Here is a 14,913-nt window from a genome sequence, read left to right on the forward strand (position 1 = left end):
TTTTCTAATGAGTTAGTTCTTTGCATCAGGTGGCCAAAGTATTGGAGCTTCAGCTTCAGCATCAGTCCTTCCAATGAATATTCAGGACTGATCTCCTTCAGAATAGACTGGTTGGATCTCCTTGCAGTCCGAGGAAATCTCAAGAGTCTTCTCCAACACCACAGTTCAAAAGCATCAATTATTTGGCACTCAGCTTTCTTTATAGTCCAACTCTCACAACCATACATGTTTACTGGAAAAATCACAGCTTTGACTAGACAGACCTTTGTTAGCAAAGTAATTAGTCTCTGCTTTTTAATATGCTGCCTAGGTTGGTCATAGCTTTTCTTCCAAGGAGCAAGCCTCTTATAATTTCATGGCTGCAGTCACCATCTGCAGTGATTTTGGAGCCCCCCAAAATAAAGTCTGTCACTGTTTCCATTGTTTTCCCATCTATTTGCCATGAAGTGATGGGACTGGATGCCATGATCTTAGTTTTCTGAATGTTGAGTTTTAAGCCAGCCTATTCACTCTTCTGTTTCACGTTCATCAAGAGGTTCTTTAGTTCCTCTTCACTTTCTGCCATTAGAGTGGTATCATGTGCATATTTAAAGTTCTTGATATTTCTCCCGGCAATCTTGATTCCAACTTGTGACTCATCCAGCCCGACCTTTCTCATGATGTACTCTGCATATAAGTTAAATAAGCAGGGTGACAATAGGCAGCCTTGATGTACTCTTTTCCCAGTTTTGAACTAGTCAGTAGTTCCATGTCCTCTTCTCTCCCAGGGCTACCACTGGGAGAAAGTTAGAACCCAAGGGAATCCGTTTTGGTATCAATTCCATCCCATGCTTTCAGCTCACAATCCAAAACAGGAACCAAGTAGTCACATTCCTGAGATACATGGGATGATGTCTAGCTTATTTAATTTAATCATTTCAGTTTCTTCTGTATGGAAATACATCCTCCAGATGCTTGCATGCTCAGGCAGAGAAAACAAAGCAAAATTCCACATCCTGTACAGAAATCCACACTCTAAACTGAAATTCCACCTCAGACCTTGAGGATGGATGTGAGAATTTGTTTATCAGCTCCAAAATGTGTCAGGAGGAAAACATATTATTTTAAGAGTTTATGTTGTGTTGTTTTTTTCCCCCCCCCAGGACAGTGAAACTAACAGAGGAGAATATGAAAAGAAGAGAAACACTCGTGATCTTTCCCGGGAGATCTCGGAAGACAGTGATGTGTTTGGTATGTAATGTGAAAATGAGAACATGTGATTTCCTATGGTGATCCTGGGCAAACACATTCTCATTTGGAGAAGGTCTTACTATTTTAATTACATGAGTGAACTGTGAATCTGTTCTCCTTGTTAGAAGAGCAGGCTGTGCAGAAACCTGGAGGCTAAGTACCCTCCACCCACCTTCTGAGAACACCCTCACATGCTCCGCCGCCATGAGACTGCCCTGGCCACCCTCAGTGCCCGTCTCCGTCTTGCTTGTGCTCTTGGCTGGGTTTCACGTGCTGTTTTGTGCCCACAGACACCAGAGATTCCCCAGGTTTCCCCTTGCTGTATGCTGTTTCTCCAATCACATATTTGATCAGTTGGGTGTGGTCATCAGAAGCGGTCACAGTGCGCATAGGAACTATCTAATGAGGAAGCGCGGTAGTCCCAGGACCTGGACACGCTGGAGTTCATGGTGACTGCCAACAGTGACTCAGGAGGTGTTGGGAAATATGTTTTCTGTAAAAGTTTACTTACTCGTCGCCCTAGAGACGGAGGTTGCCTCTCAGGTTCCCACCGACTTTTGTGTGTTCACTCTTGGTCCCCTCCGCCGCCTGATGGTGGGCCTGGTGGCTCGCCCAGGGCCACAGGCCAAGCTGGGACTCGAGCAGACCTGGCCTAGGTGTCGCTCCTTGCTCCACGTGTTTGTATTCCTAGAGGCCGGCTCCTGGTGGCTCGCTTATCAAAACAGAGGGCTGTTCTCTGGCTGCTAAGACATACCTTAGTCACAGAGCGAGGCCTCCCCTCAGGGAACTAGACAGACTACCACTGCCCACTTTCTCAGTATCTTAAGCTTCCATGAAAATCAACCCAAAGGCCCAGAGATGAAGCCCTGAGGATTGGTGTAGGGGAGTCAAGATAGGCAGGCGGGAGAGGAGCCATTGCTGGGTGCTGATTTGCTTGGGGGTTTTCTTGGGGCCTGAACAGCCCAGCACCTCTTGGTGGTGGGGTTTGCACTCCATGGGGGAAGAGGAGGGGGGAGAGGGGGCAGCCTGCCTGGAGAGCAGCCTGCGTGCCTTGGGGTCTAGAGCGGGGCACAGTCTTTGAGTCTGTACAGAGCCTCTGAGTGTCAGTGACTTTAACACTCAAGCTGCCTGTAATCCTCTAGATTAAAAGGTGTCTTTAGCCTTCTATTCCAACTGCATATGTGTATAAATACATATAAGAAAGTGACAAAGCAGAAATGTCCAATTTTAGGTTCTACATACAAAGAAGAGCAAGTTTTTAGAGCTGTTTCGGCTAAGCTCGCTTATTTTTAAAGTAAGCATCATCTTTATCATAATTCTGCAGATTAATTGCTTTTAGGATTATTCATAATGACATCAGCCTTCTCTTTTGCTATCAGCATGCCCACACACAGTTTTATTGATATATACATGTGTATAATGTCTGTATGACATGAAAAAAATCTATTATAAGCCTTTTCCTTAAGTTATAAATGTGGTATAATTCCTGAAGTACTTTGAAAGGAAGCCCTCTTTAACCTTCTCAGATCCATCTGCAATTTGGAGAGTTTTTTATTATCTAGAGTTGAATGTGAAAACCAACGGAAGTGCAAACATCCCAGTACAAAGCTAGATTTGCTTTTTTACTGGGAAGAATCGTGCCATCAGCCAGCTTCTGCCTGTCTTGTCGACTGTGCGTTCCCGGTGCCTTGAACAGTAAGACCAGCTCAAATATCTGCTGATCTGAGGTTCTGCTCACAGGCCAGGCTCTCAGCCCATCAGAATGACTGGGGAGGAGTTCCCTGTTTGTCAGCCTCAGGGCAAGAGCTGCCATCACCGCTGAGTCACGGCAAGGGGGAAGTGTGACCGTGGATGGGGTGGTCCGGGACGGGACCCCCCCAGGCTCCCCGGCCTGGTGCTCTGCTCTCCTGAGTCATGCAGAGTGGGCCCTGCGGAGCTGTCAGATGTCTGCTTTTGAACTTCATATAACCTCCCGATCCTAATGCCTTCCTGGGGGCCAAAGACGCCCAGTCTAAAGTGATGAGGGGGAAAGAGGCTGAAATAATCTTGGCTATCAGTCTTGACTATCTGCTCTTGGGGGACGTATATATGAATTCTTGTCAAATTCTGAAGTGTATACTAATGTCACTCCAAAGAAATCAGCAACTGGGTCTTTCCCTGACCAGACAGAAACTCCCTAAACACAAGAAAAAGCTGTGCTCCCGTGATGGTCCGTGAGCCACGAGTCACCAGCAGCCACTTAACCATGCTCCTCAGGCTCCTGGGCATCATTTTCTCCACGTGTCAGAACTCGGGGGTGGGTGAGGCATGCGCGGAGGCCTTTAGCCTTTTCCTAACCCAAGTCTGAGGAATGCACGTCCTCAGGATCCCAGCGGAGGTCAAGCCAGCTCTGTGAGAGTCCTACTTAGAGGCCCGACAGAGAGTTGAGAGGCTCTGACCGGCACTGACCGCACACAGGTGCTGAGTGCCAGGCTCACATGCCTGAAGCCACGAGTTGCCCAACTCAAACCAGAGGGACTTCCTCTGTCTCTGGGGAGTCCCTGCAGACTTTACTGGGCTCAGGCGTGTTGGACTCTGCAGCCCCATGGACTGTAGCCCACCAGGCTCCTCTGTCCATGGGATTCTCCAGGCAAAAATGCTGGAGGGGCTTGCCACGCCCTCTCCAGGGGATCTTCCCGACCCAGGGATCGAACCTGGGTCTCCTGCATTTACCACTGTGCCACCTGGGAAGCCCCAGACTTCCTTAGCAGTTGTATTTACTTTTTCATTTCCTGGGAAATTTTTACTGAATGATTTAGATCTAAGTTAATAACTCACTGGCGCGCTCTTGGGAATCTTTCTGTAGTTTGTCTTTGGGCTGCAGGTGGATACACTTGGGACTGTTTTGCCTGGTCACCCAAAGAGGAAGAAACAGTTTAGGACTCAATCACACCCTATGAGAACCATGAGCTGCCTGGGATTTGGGGAACCAGGCTGTTCTGCGGTGGGACAGTTGAACCTCACACCCACACACTCGGCACAAACTAGCCTTGTGGTTGGAAATCCAGGCAGGAGGGAAGGTAGATACTCGCCGCAGCCCCTCCCCCAGAGCTCACGAGTCAGGGGACTAAAGCAGGGCAGGTGGTGCAGCCAAGGCGGGCCGAAGATTCAGGTCTCCCTGACGATGCCCAGAGGACAGAAGTCTCCAAGAGAGGGCAGTCCTGCTCTTTCCAGAGCGACCGTGGTCCCTTCCAGACATGCCGCTCATCTCCCAAGTCAGAGCAGCGGAGTCCTCTCACCCTGGATGGACGCTAGTGCAGCTCACAGGCTCATGGGATCCTGAGAATGTGGCCGCACTGCGTCAGGTCAGATAATGGACATAGAATTGTCCAGGTTCAATGTCTAGGGGGAAAGTACTCATATTAGAAACATTTGAGTATATGTATATAAGGACTTCCCTGGTAGCTCAGCCGGCGAAGAATCCGCCTGCAATCCAGGAGACCCAGGTTTGATCCCTGAGTCAGAAAGATCTCCTGAAGGAGGGCATGACAACCCACTCCAGTACTCTTGCCTGGAGAATCCCATGGACAGAGGAACCTGGCGGGCTACAGTCCACGGGGTCACAAAGAGTCGGTCATGACTAAGCAACTAAGCACAGCACGGCACATATAAGTATAAAGTTATAAAGCACATAAATTATGCATTACTAATGTATGTATATTTTAAGTGGCACGCATGCATACTTAGTTGCTTCAGTTGTGTCCAACTCTCTGTGACCCCATGGACTATAGCCCACCAGGCTCCTCTGTTCATGAGATTCTCCATGCAAGAATACTGAAGTGGGTTGTCCTCCTGCAGGGAATCTTCCTGACCCAGGGATTGAACCCACATCTCTCATGTCTCCTGCACTGGCAGTCGGGTTCTTTATCACTGTTTTAAGTGGGTAGAAGAATATATACATACATATATATATGCATATATATGTGTTTTTATTTTACAAGGCCAGAGTTAATTTACTCTGAGAAAACACACAAAGAAATGAAACATAAAAAAAATCAGGTGGAGATGAAGTAAGGCCCCATGTACATTTGCTGACTGTACAGCAGTTGCTGCAGTTGAATTTGACACTTAACCTGGAGCTTCCAGCTGCCTGATGGAAGTGAGACCTCATCAGCTTCTCCTTGTACACGGGAGGCGGCATCGACTCGCCGTCCCCACCTTCTAGCCGTGTGGTTTGGGGCAGTGTCCGTCCTCATCTGTCTGTGTGTCGGCCTCCTCGCCAGCACGGGGCGGTGACAACAGAACCACCATGAGTGACAAGCAAGCAGACACCTAGGGGCTTGCAGGCGCCCCGCCCCCGTCTGCCACAGTGACAGCTGTTGTTTTCAGACAGAGGTCTGCGTGTGCTCCTCGAAGGAGGCAGAGCTGTAGTTAGCACACTGCGCAGGTGTTTTCCTGTTTAAATTGTTATCACAGGCGATCACGTGGCAGTCAGTGACCTCAAGGTATTTTTATGGCATGTTGGTGGTTCGTTTCATATGCAAACAGTGATCAACTGGATAATGAGTTTCCTTGAGGCTCGAGGTGCCCTTGGTGCCAGAGCTCATGGCAAGCGGAAGCAGGCTCCCCACTGGATGGGGAGGACCTGTGAGCTCTGTGTGGCCTGAGATAACGCCCAGCCAAGTTTGGAAGGTACTCTGCCACAGACAGATATTGCCCTGAGAATCTTCATGTAGCATTAAAAAAAAAAAAGTTGCTTTTTTTTTTTAAATTTCCAAGAACCTTCCACAAGGAAATCTTTTTGAGATGCTATTTAAATGATACTTAATATGCTGTGATGATCAGATTGAGTTATAAATCCGTAAGCAGCAGTCATTACTGATCTAAAATTCTATCTCGGTTCAGTAACAGCTGCAGGTGAGGGAGCCACTCTGTCCTGCCTGGCAGACGCAGCTCAGTGCGTCCCAGATAGAATCCGACTCCTTCAGAAAGGATCACTGCACAACCTCTTCCCCGGAATATTTGAGGGCAGCCTTAATGAGCTGCTGATTATGAGCCAGCTGCTGCCTGAGGCCTTTACTTCATACCTAGACAGAATAGAATAGGATCCTGTGAGTGCACCTCCTGGGTGGATAGAAACCATGGAATCAAAGTTACAAGCAGAGAACTTGAAGGAGTGTTAGAAATCATCCTGTCCACTGGCTCACTGTGTCCATGAGAGTCTGACTGCCAGGACAGGGAAGACAGAGGAGGCGGGAGACACAGGATGGCAGCCCAGGGACCCGCCCTGCTCTGAGCCCCACCAGGAGAACAGGGGCTTGTCCGGGACGGTCCTTAGGGAAGGAGGCAGCGCTCATTTGACAGATTTGTTAGAGCAGTGAAACATCCTAGGGTATCACTTCTCTGTGCATTTGCCTGAATAAGATGATACCTTGTGTCTCTAAAGTACTCGGTTGTGTTCAACTCTTGGCAACCCCAGGAACTATCGCCTGCCAGGCTCCTCTGGCCATGGGATTCTCCAGGCAAGAATACTGGAGCAGGTTGCCATGCCCTTCTTCAAGGAATCTTCCTTCCCAACCCAGGGATCAAACCAGGGTCTCCTGCATTGCCAGGCGGGTCCTCTACCACGGAGCCACCTGTGAAGCCCGCGGTCTTTAAAGTACTAGTTTCTCCTTGTAGTTCCCAGACAGTCCTCTGGGGGCACTCTCCCCACTCTCAGTTGTATTTATTTCTGGCTGAAGCCCCACTTTGGAAAAGACTCTGATGCTGGGAAAGATTGAAAGCGGGAGAAGGGGACAACAGAGGATGAGATGGTTGGATGGCGTCACCGATGCGATGGACATGAGTTTGAGTAAACTCTGGGAGTTGGTGATGGACAGGGAGGCCTGGCATGCTGCGGTCCTTGGGGTCGCAAAGAGTCAGATGTGACTGAGAGACTGAACTGAACTGAACTGAGGCCCACAGCTCCCCAAGGGGCTCGGGTGATGCCCTCAAGGTGTGCGTAGGTTTGTTTTGTGCCTGTGGGGTGTCAGGTCTGCTCCGCCGCCTCCACCACGAGCTGCTGGACCAATGTCCTGGCTTCTGGGATCATCTTACTTCTTGAGTGAGGCTGTATCACCTAGCGGCTGGGAGTGTGGAGCAGACCTCTGGGCGGGGGGCTCCGCCTCTGTGGACTCTGGTTCCCATGTGGAAGGGGCTCCCAGCACCGCAGGGCTCCAGGCTGCCGTGGGGGGTCATCGGAGTTAAACAGTCCGTAAGAGGCTGGGCCAGTGCCCAGGGCAGGTGCTGAGCCAGGCAGGCAGTGGCCCTCAGCCCATCCATCCGGGTGGCCGGCCTGAAGCCCCCATGACCTCTGACTGCTGCTGCTGCTGCTAAGTCATTTCAGTTGTATCTGACTCTGTGCAACCCCATAGACGGCAGCCTATCAGGCTCCCCCGTCCCTGGGATTCTCCAGGCAAGAACACTGGAGTGAGTTGCCATTTCCTTCTCCAATGCATGAAAGTGAAAAGTGAAAGTGAAGTCACTGAATCGTGGGAGTGGGGTGCCATTGCCTTCTCCAGACCTTTAACTAGTCCACATACAAATGTGGTATTCAATCACATGTACAATATTTAAATTAAATGGGTGTGGCTGTGAGTCGGGTCCCTCTTCTGGGTTTTCTGCTCTGAGCCTCGTTTTCCTAAAGATGAAGTAATCATCAGAGGGAAACAGCAGAAGAGAAAGGAGTGTATAGCGATAACTCACCGACGTCTCCAGGAGTCTCTCCAGGAGTCTGAGCACCGGCTCGCTACTGTGTCCCTTTCCCGCGGGGACAGGGTGGGCCGTGTTGCTGGTGTGTTCTATGCCGAGAGCACTGATCTCCAGCCTCCAGCGTCTGCATAAGCTCGTCCTACTTACTCCCTGTGCTGGGTGCTAAGTCACTTGGCCGTGTCTGACTCTTTGCGACCCTATGGACTGTAGCCCACCAGGCTCCTCCTCCATGGGATTCTCCAGGCAAGGATACTGGAGTGGGTTTCCACGCCCTCCTCCAGGGGATCTTCCCCACCCAGAGATCGAAGCCAAATCTCTCGTGTCTCCTGCACTGGCGGCAGGTTCTTTACCACTAGCGCCACCTGGGCTGGCTGGCCGGCACTGACTTGCCACCTGTCAGGGCACGTGGTCCAGGCCGCCAGCCCGGCTCACCTGGATGCCTCCAGGAGCCCGGCCTCCATCCTCAGCATGCCCCTCTGCCCTCATCGCCCCTGCTCGCAGGCTCCCCAGCCTCTCCACGCCCCTGGGGCCCTGCAGGCCAGCACTGCCTGCCCCGCCCCCACCTGCTCCTGGCCCCTGGAGCTCAGGGCCTTTGCCGGGGCAGCCCTTCCCCAGGCCTCCGCACCCAGGTGACCAGCCCCCTCAGAAGAGAGCGGCGCGGGGACCGGGGGCTGTGTCAGCCCTGAAACGGGCCCTCAGAGCTTGGTGTCATGACTTGAGCTGTGTGACACCCCACTGAGGGTAGGCTCCCTGTCCGCAGGGACTCCAGGGCGGTGGACGGCTTCTACCCGAGGGCTGTGACGCGAGAGGGGACAAGTGCCCTTCGCTTGCACTGAGGGTCCGTGGGCCCGCTCTGGCTGCAGCCCTCCAGTGGGGGTTGGCATATCGTGTGTCCTCTGCCTCCCACAGCCTGACCCGCGGCCCTCGGAGGAGCTCGGTCACCCGGTGGATGACAGAGGGGTGGTGGGACCCGGGACCCCGCCCCCCGCCCCTTCTCTCTCTAAGACACCTTTGCAAACTGCGGCTTTTCACTGAGGATGCCGCAGTGTGACAGCCCGCCTGAGCCCTCTACTCCTGAGGCGTTCTGCCCCTGGGCGGCGGCTGAGCAAGCAGCTCCGGAGGTGGGCCCGGACTTGGACCCGGCCGCGGGGCCGGACGTGGGTGGAGCCGGGGCGGGGGTGGGGGTGGGGGGCTAGACGTGGGCTGGACGTGGGCGGGGCCGGGGGCTGGACGTGGGCGGGGCCGGGGGCAGGTGACTGCCTGTTTGCTGAGATGGCTGAGCACGCCCCCTGGGGACCTGCAGCGCCAAGACCCCCGTGGGGACTGTGGTCCAGGCGGGAGTGAGGCCCCCTGTTCCGCGGCAAGCTGGCGGTGCCTCGACTTGCACTGGTGGTCAGACGGGCAGACCAGCCGCACCCGGCCGGCTGCCCGGGCGCTCCCCCGCTGGCCCTGGCTTGTGGAATAGCATGTGCTGCTCAAAGTCACTTGAGGCCATCAGACTCACAAAAGGACAACGGGACCATTTCCAGAACAAAAAGGGACACAGGCCGCGCCAGCACAAATAGCAGCTGTGAGGGCCTGGCGGGCGGACGGCCCCACGTCCAGCCGAGGTCCGGGGCCTCAGAAGCCCCGTGGCCCCCTCGTGGCCCCTTCCCCTCATCCACGCCACTCTTGTGACTGGTGAGCCTGATGGGTCTCAGGTCTCCAGCTTGAAACCACCACATTTGGTTTCCATCAGGAAAAGGGACCATGTCCAATCTCCACCCCAACCCGACCTGAACTCCTAACGTGGCCTCAGGAGCTGGTGTGCGGCTGGGGCGCTGTCGCCTCCGATTCCCAGGTTAGCTGGAGACCCTTCTCCTCAAGGCCGAGTTACCAGCGGGACAGGGCCAGTTCGCCTCTCTGGGCCGGCTGTCCTCCTCCCGCCAGTTCGGGAGGTGGCCGTGGCCTTGTCTGTTCTTACTCCTGTGGGGGAGGGGGGCCACGTCCTCCAGGATCCTTGAGGGGTGGGTGCGCCTTCCCTCTTTCCCACGGAGGCTGTTACGTTCAGTTCAGTTGCTCAGTCCGGTTGGACTCTTTGTGACCCCATGGACTGTAGCCCGCAGGCTCCTCTGTCCATGGGATCCTCCATGTAAGAATACTGGGTAGCCATGCCCTTTTCTAGGGGATCTTCCCGACCCAGGGATGGAAGCTGCATCTCTTATGTCTTCTGCACTGGGGAGAAGGGTGGTGGGTGATCTCACGCGCTCTCGCAGGACTGGCTGTTTTGTTCGTGCTCAAGCACGTTTCCATCTCTGCAAACGCTCAGGAGGAGCCATTACACCAGCCTCACTAGCAGACAGCTCCAAGGCTCCTAGACACCAAGAGACGCTGGATTTTTATTTCGTATAAATGAGATGTGATATTTAGGAGATACACACACGTTATCATCCATAGTTAACTTGCTATCTGGCCCAGCAACTTGGATGTGCAGATCATTAAGTGTTTTGCACATTTTGTTAACAGTGTGTATCAGTGAAGTGCTGTATTGTCCCTGACACGAACGTTAGATCTGTGCACACGCTGGCCACCGACTCCTGCTTCAACTCTGCTGCTGGATTTTTCAAGCGGTACCTTCCTGCCCCGTATACTTTTAGTAACGTGTTCTTTGCTCCCTCAGAACAAATGTGTGATTGTTTTCAGTCCTTGCAGTTGTTGGGGACCGTGGGTCTCCCGTTTCCACCCACTTGCCATCACTCAAGCAATTTCACTCTTTGTGCTTTTTCTAATAGAAAAAGAGATTAAATTCATGCAAGTAATTTTTTAAACTGAAGATGGCCTTGCTACAGAAGAAGGAACGTATTGAAAAGTGTGGGATTTTGTGGTTGTTTATCTCAGTGATCCTAGTCCTTATGGGAACACTCTAACCTGCCGAGGTTGGCAGAAGTGACCCCAGAGGTCGGAGGTCAGTGGTTGTGGTGTGGGCGCTTTCTGTTAGGAAACCTGTCATTTAAATATCTGCACGGGGCGACTGTCCTCAAGCCATGCTGCTAGCTTGCTGTAGTCAGATGCTGCCAAAGCTGATCAGTTAACGCCGTGCTCAGCGTTGCCTTGTCCGTGGTCTCTGCTGTGTGTGTGGAGGTTGGGGAGGCCAGACCAGGGCCCCCTGTCTGCCAACTCTTCTCAGAGGCTGCTTTGTCCCCAGCTCTCACCTGTTTCCTCCAGCCATCGCCGTGTCCCTTCTCTAGTGAGAAAGAAGAAGCAGATTAGCTCCCGGCACGTGAGCTGATTACTTAGAAAGCAAACCACGGTTGTAATTATCAAGAGCATATTCATCCACTGATCAATATATCCAGAGGCATCTTGTTACAAAGGGCATCCTTTAACCTTGGGAGTGCGTGTGAACACCTACACACACACACACACACATACATACACACACAGAAGATGACAGCAACAACAACAAAAATACAACCATCATAACCACCGTTGCTAAGGAAACAGACATTTCCATTTCTTCAAAGCATATTTACTTAAAAAGAAAAAAATTACAACTCTCTTTAATGAATGTTTTTCTTCTCTTCTTTTAGTTCAACTTGATTTTAGCTTTTCAGATCTGATCTTGTCTATTGACACAGCACATAATCCCTGGGTTTTCTAAGGTGTGAATGAGCAAGAACCCCCTCAGTGGGGGTGCTGCAGGCTGGGTCGGGAGGTGAGCACAGCACAGCGGAATGGAGGCCGCCCCCCACTCCAGGGAGGGTCCCAAGTAGAGAGCTGACCTCTATGGGGGGCTCCATGAGTCCTGGGGTCTCCCTGAGCCATCCCTGCAGGGTCAGACCAGTGTGGCCATTATGGGGTGTCCCCTCTGAGCAGCCTAGGGCCGGTAGGCCATGCACGGCAGGGGCTGGGGGCTGGATGCTGTGAGCAGAGCTGTCGGGGGGCGGGGGGCCAACATTTGGAGCTCAGTGGAAAGGCGAGTCTGCGTGAAGTTTTCCTTTGGCCTTCGGCTCATCAGCAGTGGGTGGGCGCCGAGGTCCTCTGTCCTTGAGGATCAGAGAGGGCGACCCTGGGGGATGCCGTAGATCCGCGATGAGGCTGCAGAGCTGCCAGCCGCAGGTGGAAGCAGCTGTGAGGGCAGGGCCGGCCCTGGCTCCTCGCACTTGCATTTCCAGACATTTCCTGGGTCACACAGGAACCGCAGTCCCAGGATCTCGCCTCCCTCTCTGCATCCTCCAGTTGCCCTCTCTGTCGGTTCCCTGGGCATCACCCCGGGTCAGTGAGATGCTGGCCCTGCAGCATCCATGGGGCCAAGGAGCAGGCAACTTGTCCTGAGGGGTCAGGGAAGCTCATCGAGGTTAAGAGCCTGAAACACCTCCGTCACCTCGACTTAAAACTGGGCAGCATAGCAGGTGCGGTTAGCATCTGCTGGTGTCCAGGGAGGGAACTCACCCTGGCGGGGTGGGGCTTGCGAGGGGAGGGGACTCACCCCCTGGTGGGGTGGGGCTTGCAGGGCAACAAGGGTGGCATGAGGAGTGGCAGAGCCGGGGATTCGGAAGCTCGGTGTGCCTGACACCAGCGGTACCAGGTGGTAGTGGGAGTCAGGGTCAGGGAATGTCCAGGGTGCTGACTGGGCAGGGTCTGGACCCGGGACCCCACAGGAATGGTGCTGGTTGACCTGTGGGATCCTTGGCCCAAAGGTCTGGGCGTGAGAGTAACACATGTTAACACAGGGTCTAGACAGATGTGGATGGATCAGCTCCCGGGGATCCGAGTCCCTCCTCCTTCTGCTCAGGGTCCCCCTGGAAAGCCCTCAGATGAGCTAACACCCCTCACACCACAACACGGGGCAACAGCTCACTGCTTCGCCATGTACAGAGCATTCACAGGGATTGAAAGCTTTGTCCCTAGCAGCCACTGTCTAAGGATGACATTTCATGCACTGCATTTAGACATATGCAGAGATTCAGGCCAGAAGGGACATTGCCGCCTGCTCCAGACCTGCTTGAGCAGTGCTGGCCTGGGTGAGCACAGGTGATGAGGATGCTGGGTGATCACAGGTGAGCATGGGTGTTGGCCTGAGTGACCACAGGTGAGCGTGGGTGCTGGGCTGTACAGGTGAGCACAGGTGCTGGCCTGGGTGATCACAGGTGAGCACGGGTGCTGTCCTTGGTTGATCACAGGTGAGCGTGGGTGCTGGCCTGGGTGACTACAAGTGAGTGTGGGTGCTGGCCTGGGTGATCACAGGTGAGCCCGGGTGCTGGCCTGGGTGATCACAGGTGAGCCCAGGTGCTGGTCTGGGTGACTACAAGTGAGTGTGGGTGCTGGCCTGGGTGATCACAGGTGAGCCCGGGTGCTGGCCTTGGGTGACCACAGGTGAGCGAGGGTGCTGGCCTTGGGTGACCACAGGTGAGCGAGGGTGCTGGCCTTGGGTGACCACAGGTGAGCCCGGGTGCTGTCCTTGGGTGATCACAGGTGAGCATGGGTGCTGGCCCTGGGTGATCACAGGTGAGCCCGGGTGCTGTCCTTGGGTGATCACAGGTGAGCGAGGGTGCTGGTCTTGGGTGATCACAGGTGAGCATGGGTGCTGGCCCTGGGTGATCACAGGTGAGCACGGGTGCTGGCCCTGGGTGATCACAGGTGAGCACGGGTGCTGGTCTGGGTGATCACAGGTGAGCACGGGTGCTGGCCTGGGTGACTACAGGTGAGCGCGGGTGCTGGCCTGGGTGACCACAGGTGAGTGCAGGTGCTGTCCCTGGGTGATCACAGGTGAGCATGGGTGCTGGCCCTGGGTGATCACAGGTGAGCCCGGGTGCTGTCCTTGGGTGATCACAGGTGAGCGAGGGTGCTGGTCTTGGGTGATCACAGGTGAGCATGGGTGCTGGCCCTGGGTGATCACAGGTGAGCACGGGTGCTGGCCCTGGGTGATCACAGGTGAGCCCAGGTGCTGGTCTGGGTGATCACAGGTGAGCCCGGGTGCTGGTCTGGGTGATCACAGGTGAGCACGGGTGCTGGCCTGGGTGACTACAGGTGAGTGCAGGTGCTGGCCTGGGTGACCACAGGTGAGTGCAGGTGCCATCCCTGGGTGATCACAGGTGAGCCCGGGTGCTGGCCTTGGGTGATCACAGGTGAGCCCGGGTGCTGGCCTTGGGTGACCACAGGTGAGCGAGGGTGCTGGCCTGGGAGATCACAGGTGATGAGGACACTAGGTGATCAGAGGTGAGCGAGGTAATGACAGCACCTGGCTCCGTGGGACCCACTCCCCCACCTGGCAGATTGCACTGTTCATTGTTCTTCCAATTCCTCAGAAACCAGGGTCCCTCAAAAGTAATCCAGGACTTGTAACAAATGATGCCAAATTGTATCTGAGATGAAAATGTTAAATGTCACAGTGAGATTCAGGGAGATCAATTTTTCTTCAATTTTGCAGTACTTGGTAATACACCCAGGTGTATGTGTATGAATTTATTTTCATGATATGGAAATGTTGACTTTCTGCATATGGTAATCTCCTTATGAAATTATCAAATCATTCAAAGTTATACCACATAATATAGATTATCATAAGCAGCTGTTTTGTTTAATTTCAGAATTTTCAAAAATAAGTATTTTCAAGTGTCTACCTTTACTACATGAGTAGACAGGGAATATTTTCTGTTTCTTCAGATACTTGATAAAATGTACATGGTGTTTGATTATGTGATCATGATAAATTGTTTTAAAACAATTTCTGAAAAAGGAGCTAAACAAAGCAAAAAACCATGAAACTGTTAGCACACCCTTAACTAAAACAATATGTATCTGGGAACAGTTAAAGCAGCAGATAAAGACAGTTTACCTGAGACCATTTTTATAACTGGTATCTTGGAATGTTTCCTTTATTTCCATTTATCTGTTACATCACTTTTCTTCAAGTGAAACATCATGTCTTATTGCCTGATGGGGTTTTTAAAGTATTTCGCTGACCATTTCTTC

At 53.0% G+C, this 14,913-nt stretch overlaps 1 protein-coding gene across 3 annotated transcripts in view; it reads left to right on the forward strand.

The window, feature by feature from the left end:
• Positions 1-14,913, forward strand: part of MBP (myelin basic protein) — a 104,175-nt gene that overhangs the window by 43,445 nt on the left and 45,817 nt on the right. For all 3 annotated transcript variants that reach the window (XM_068993614.1, XM_068993615.1, XM_068993616.1), the window contains exon 3: positions 1,143-1,230. In XM_068993614.1, coding sequence (XP_068849715.1) covers positions 1,143-1,230 — 88 coding nt within the window. The remainder of the gene's footprint in view (positions 1-1,142; positions 1,231-14,913) is intronic.

This window comes from Capricornis sumatraensis, chromosome 21, assembly GCF_032405125.1.
Source record: "Capricornis sumatraensis isolate serow.1 chromosome 21, serow.2, whole genome shotgun sequence".
NCBI classification, from domain to species: Eukaryota; Metazoa; Chordata; class Mammalia; order Artiodactyla; family Bovidae; genus Capricornis; species Capricornis sumatraensis.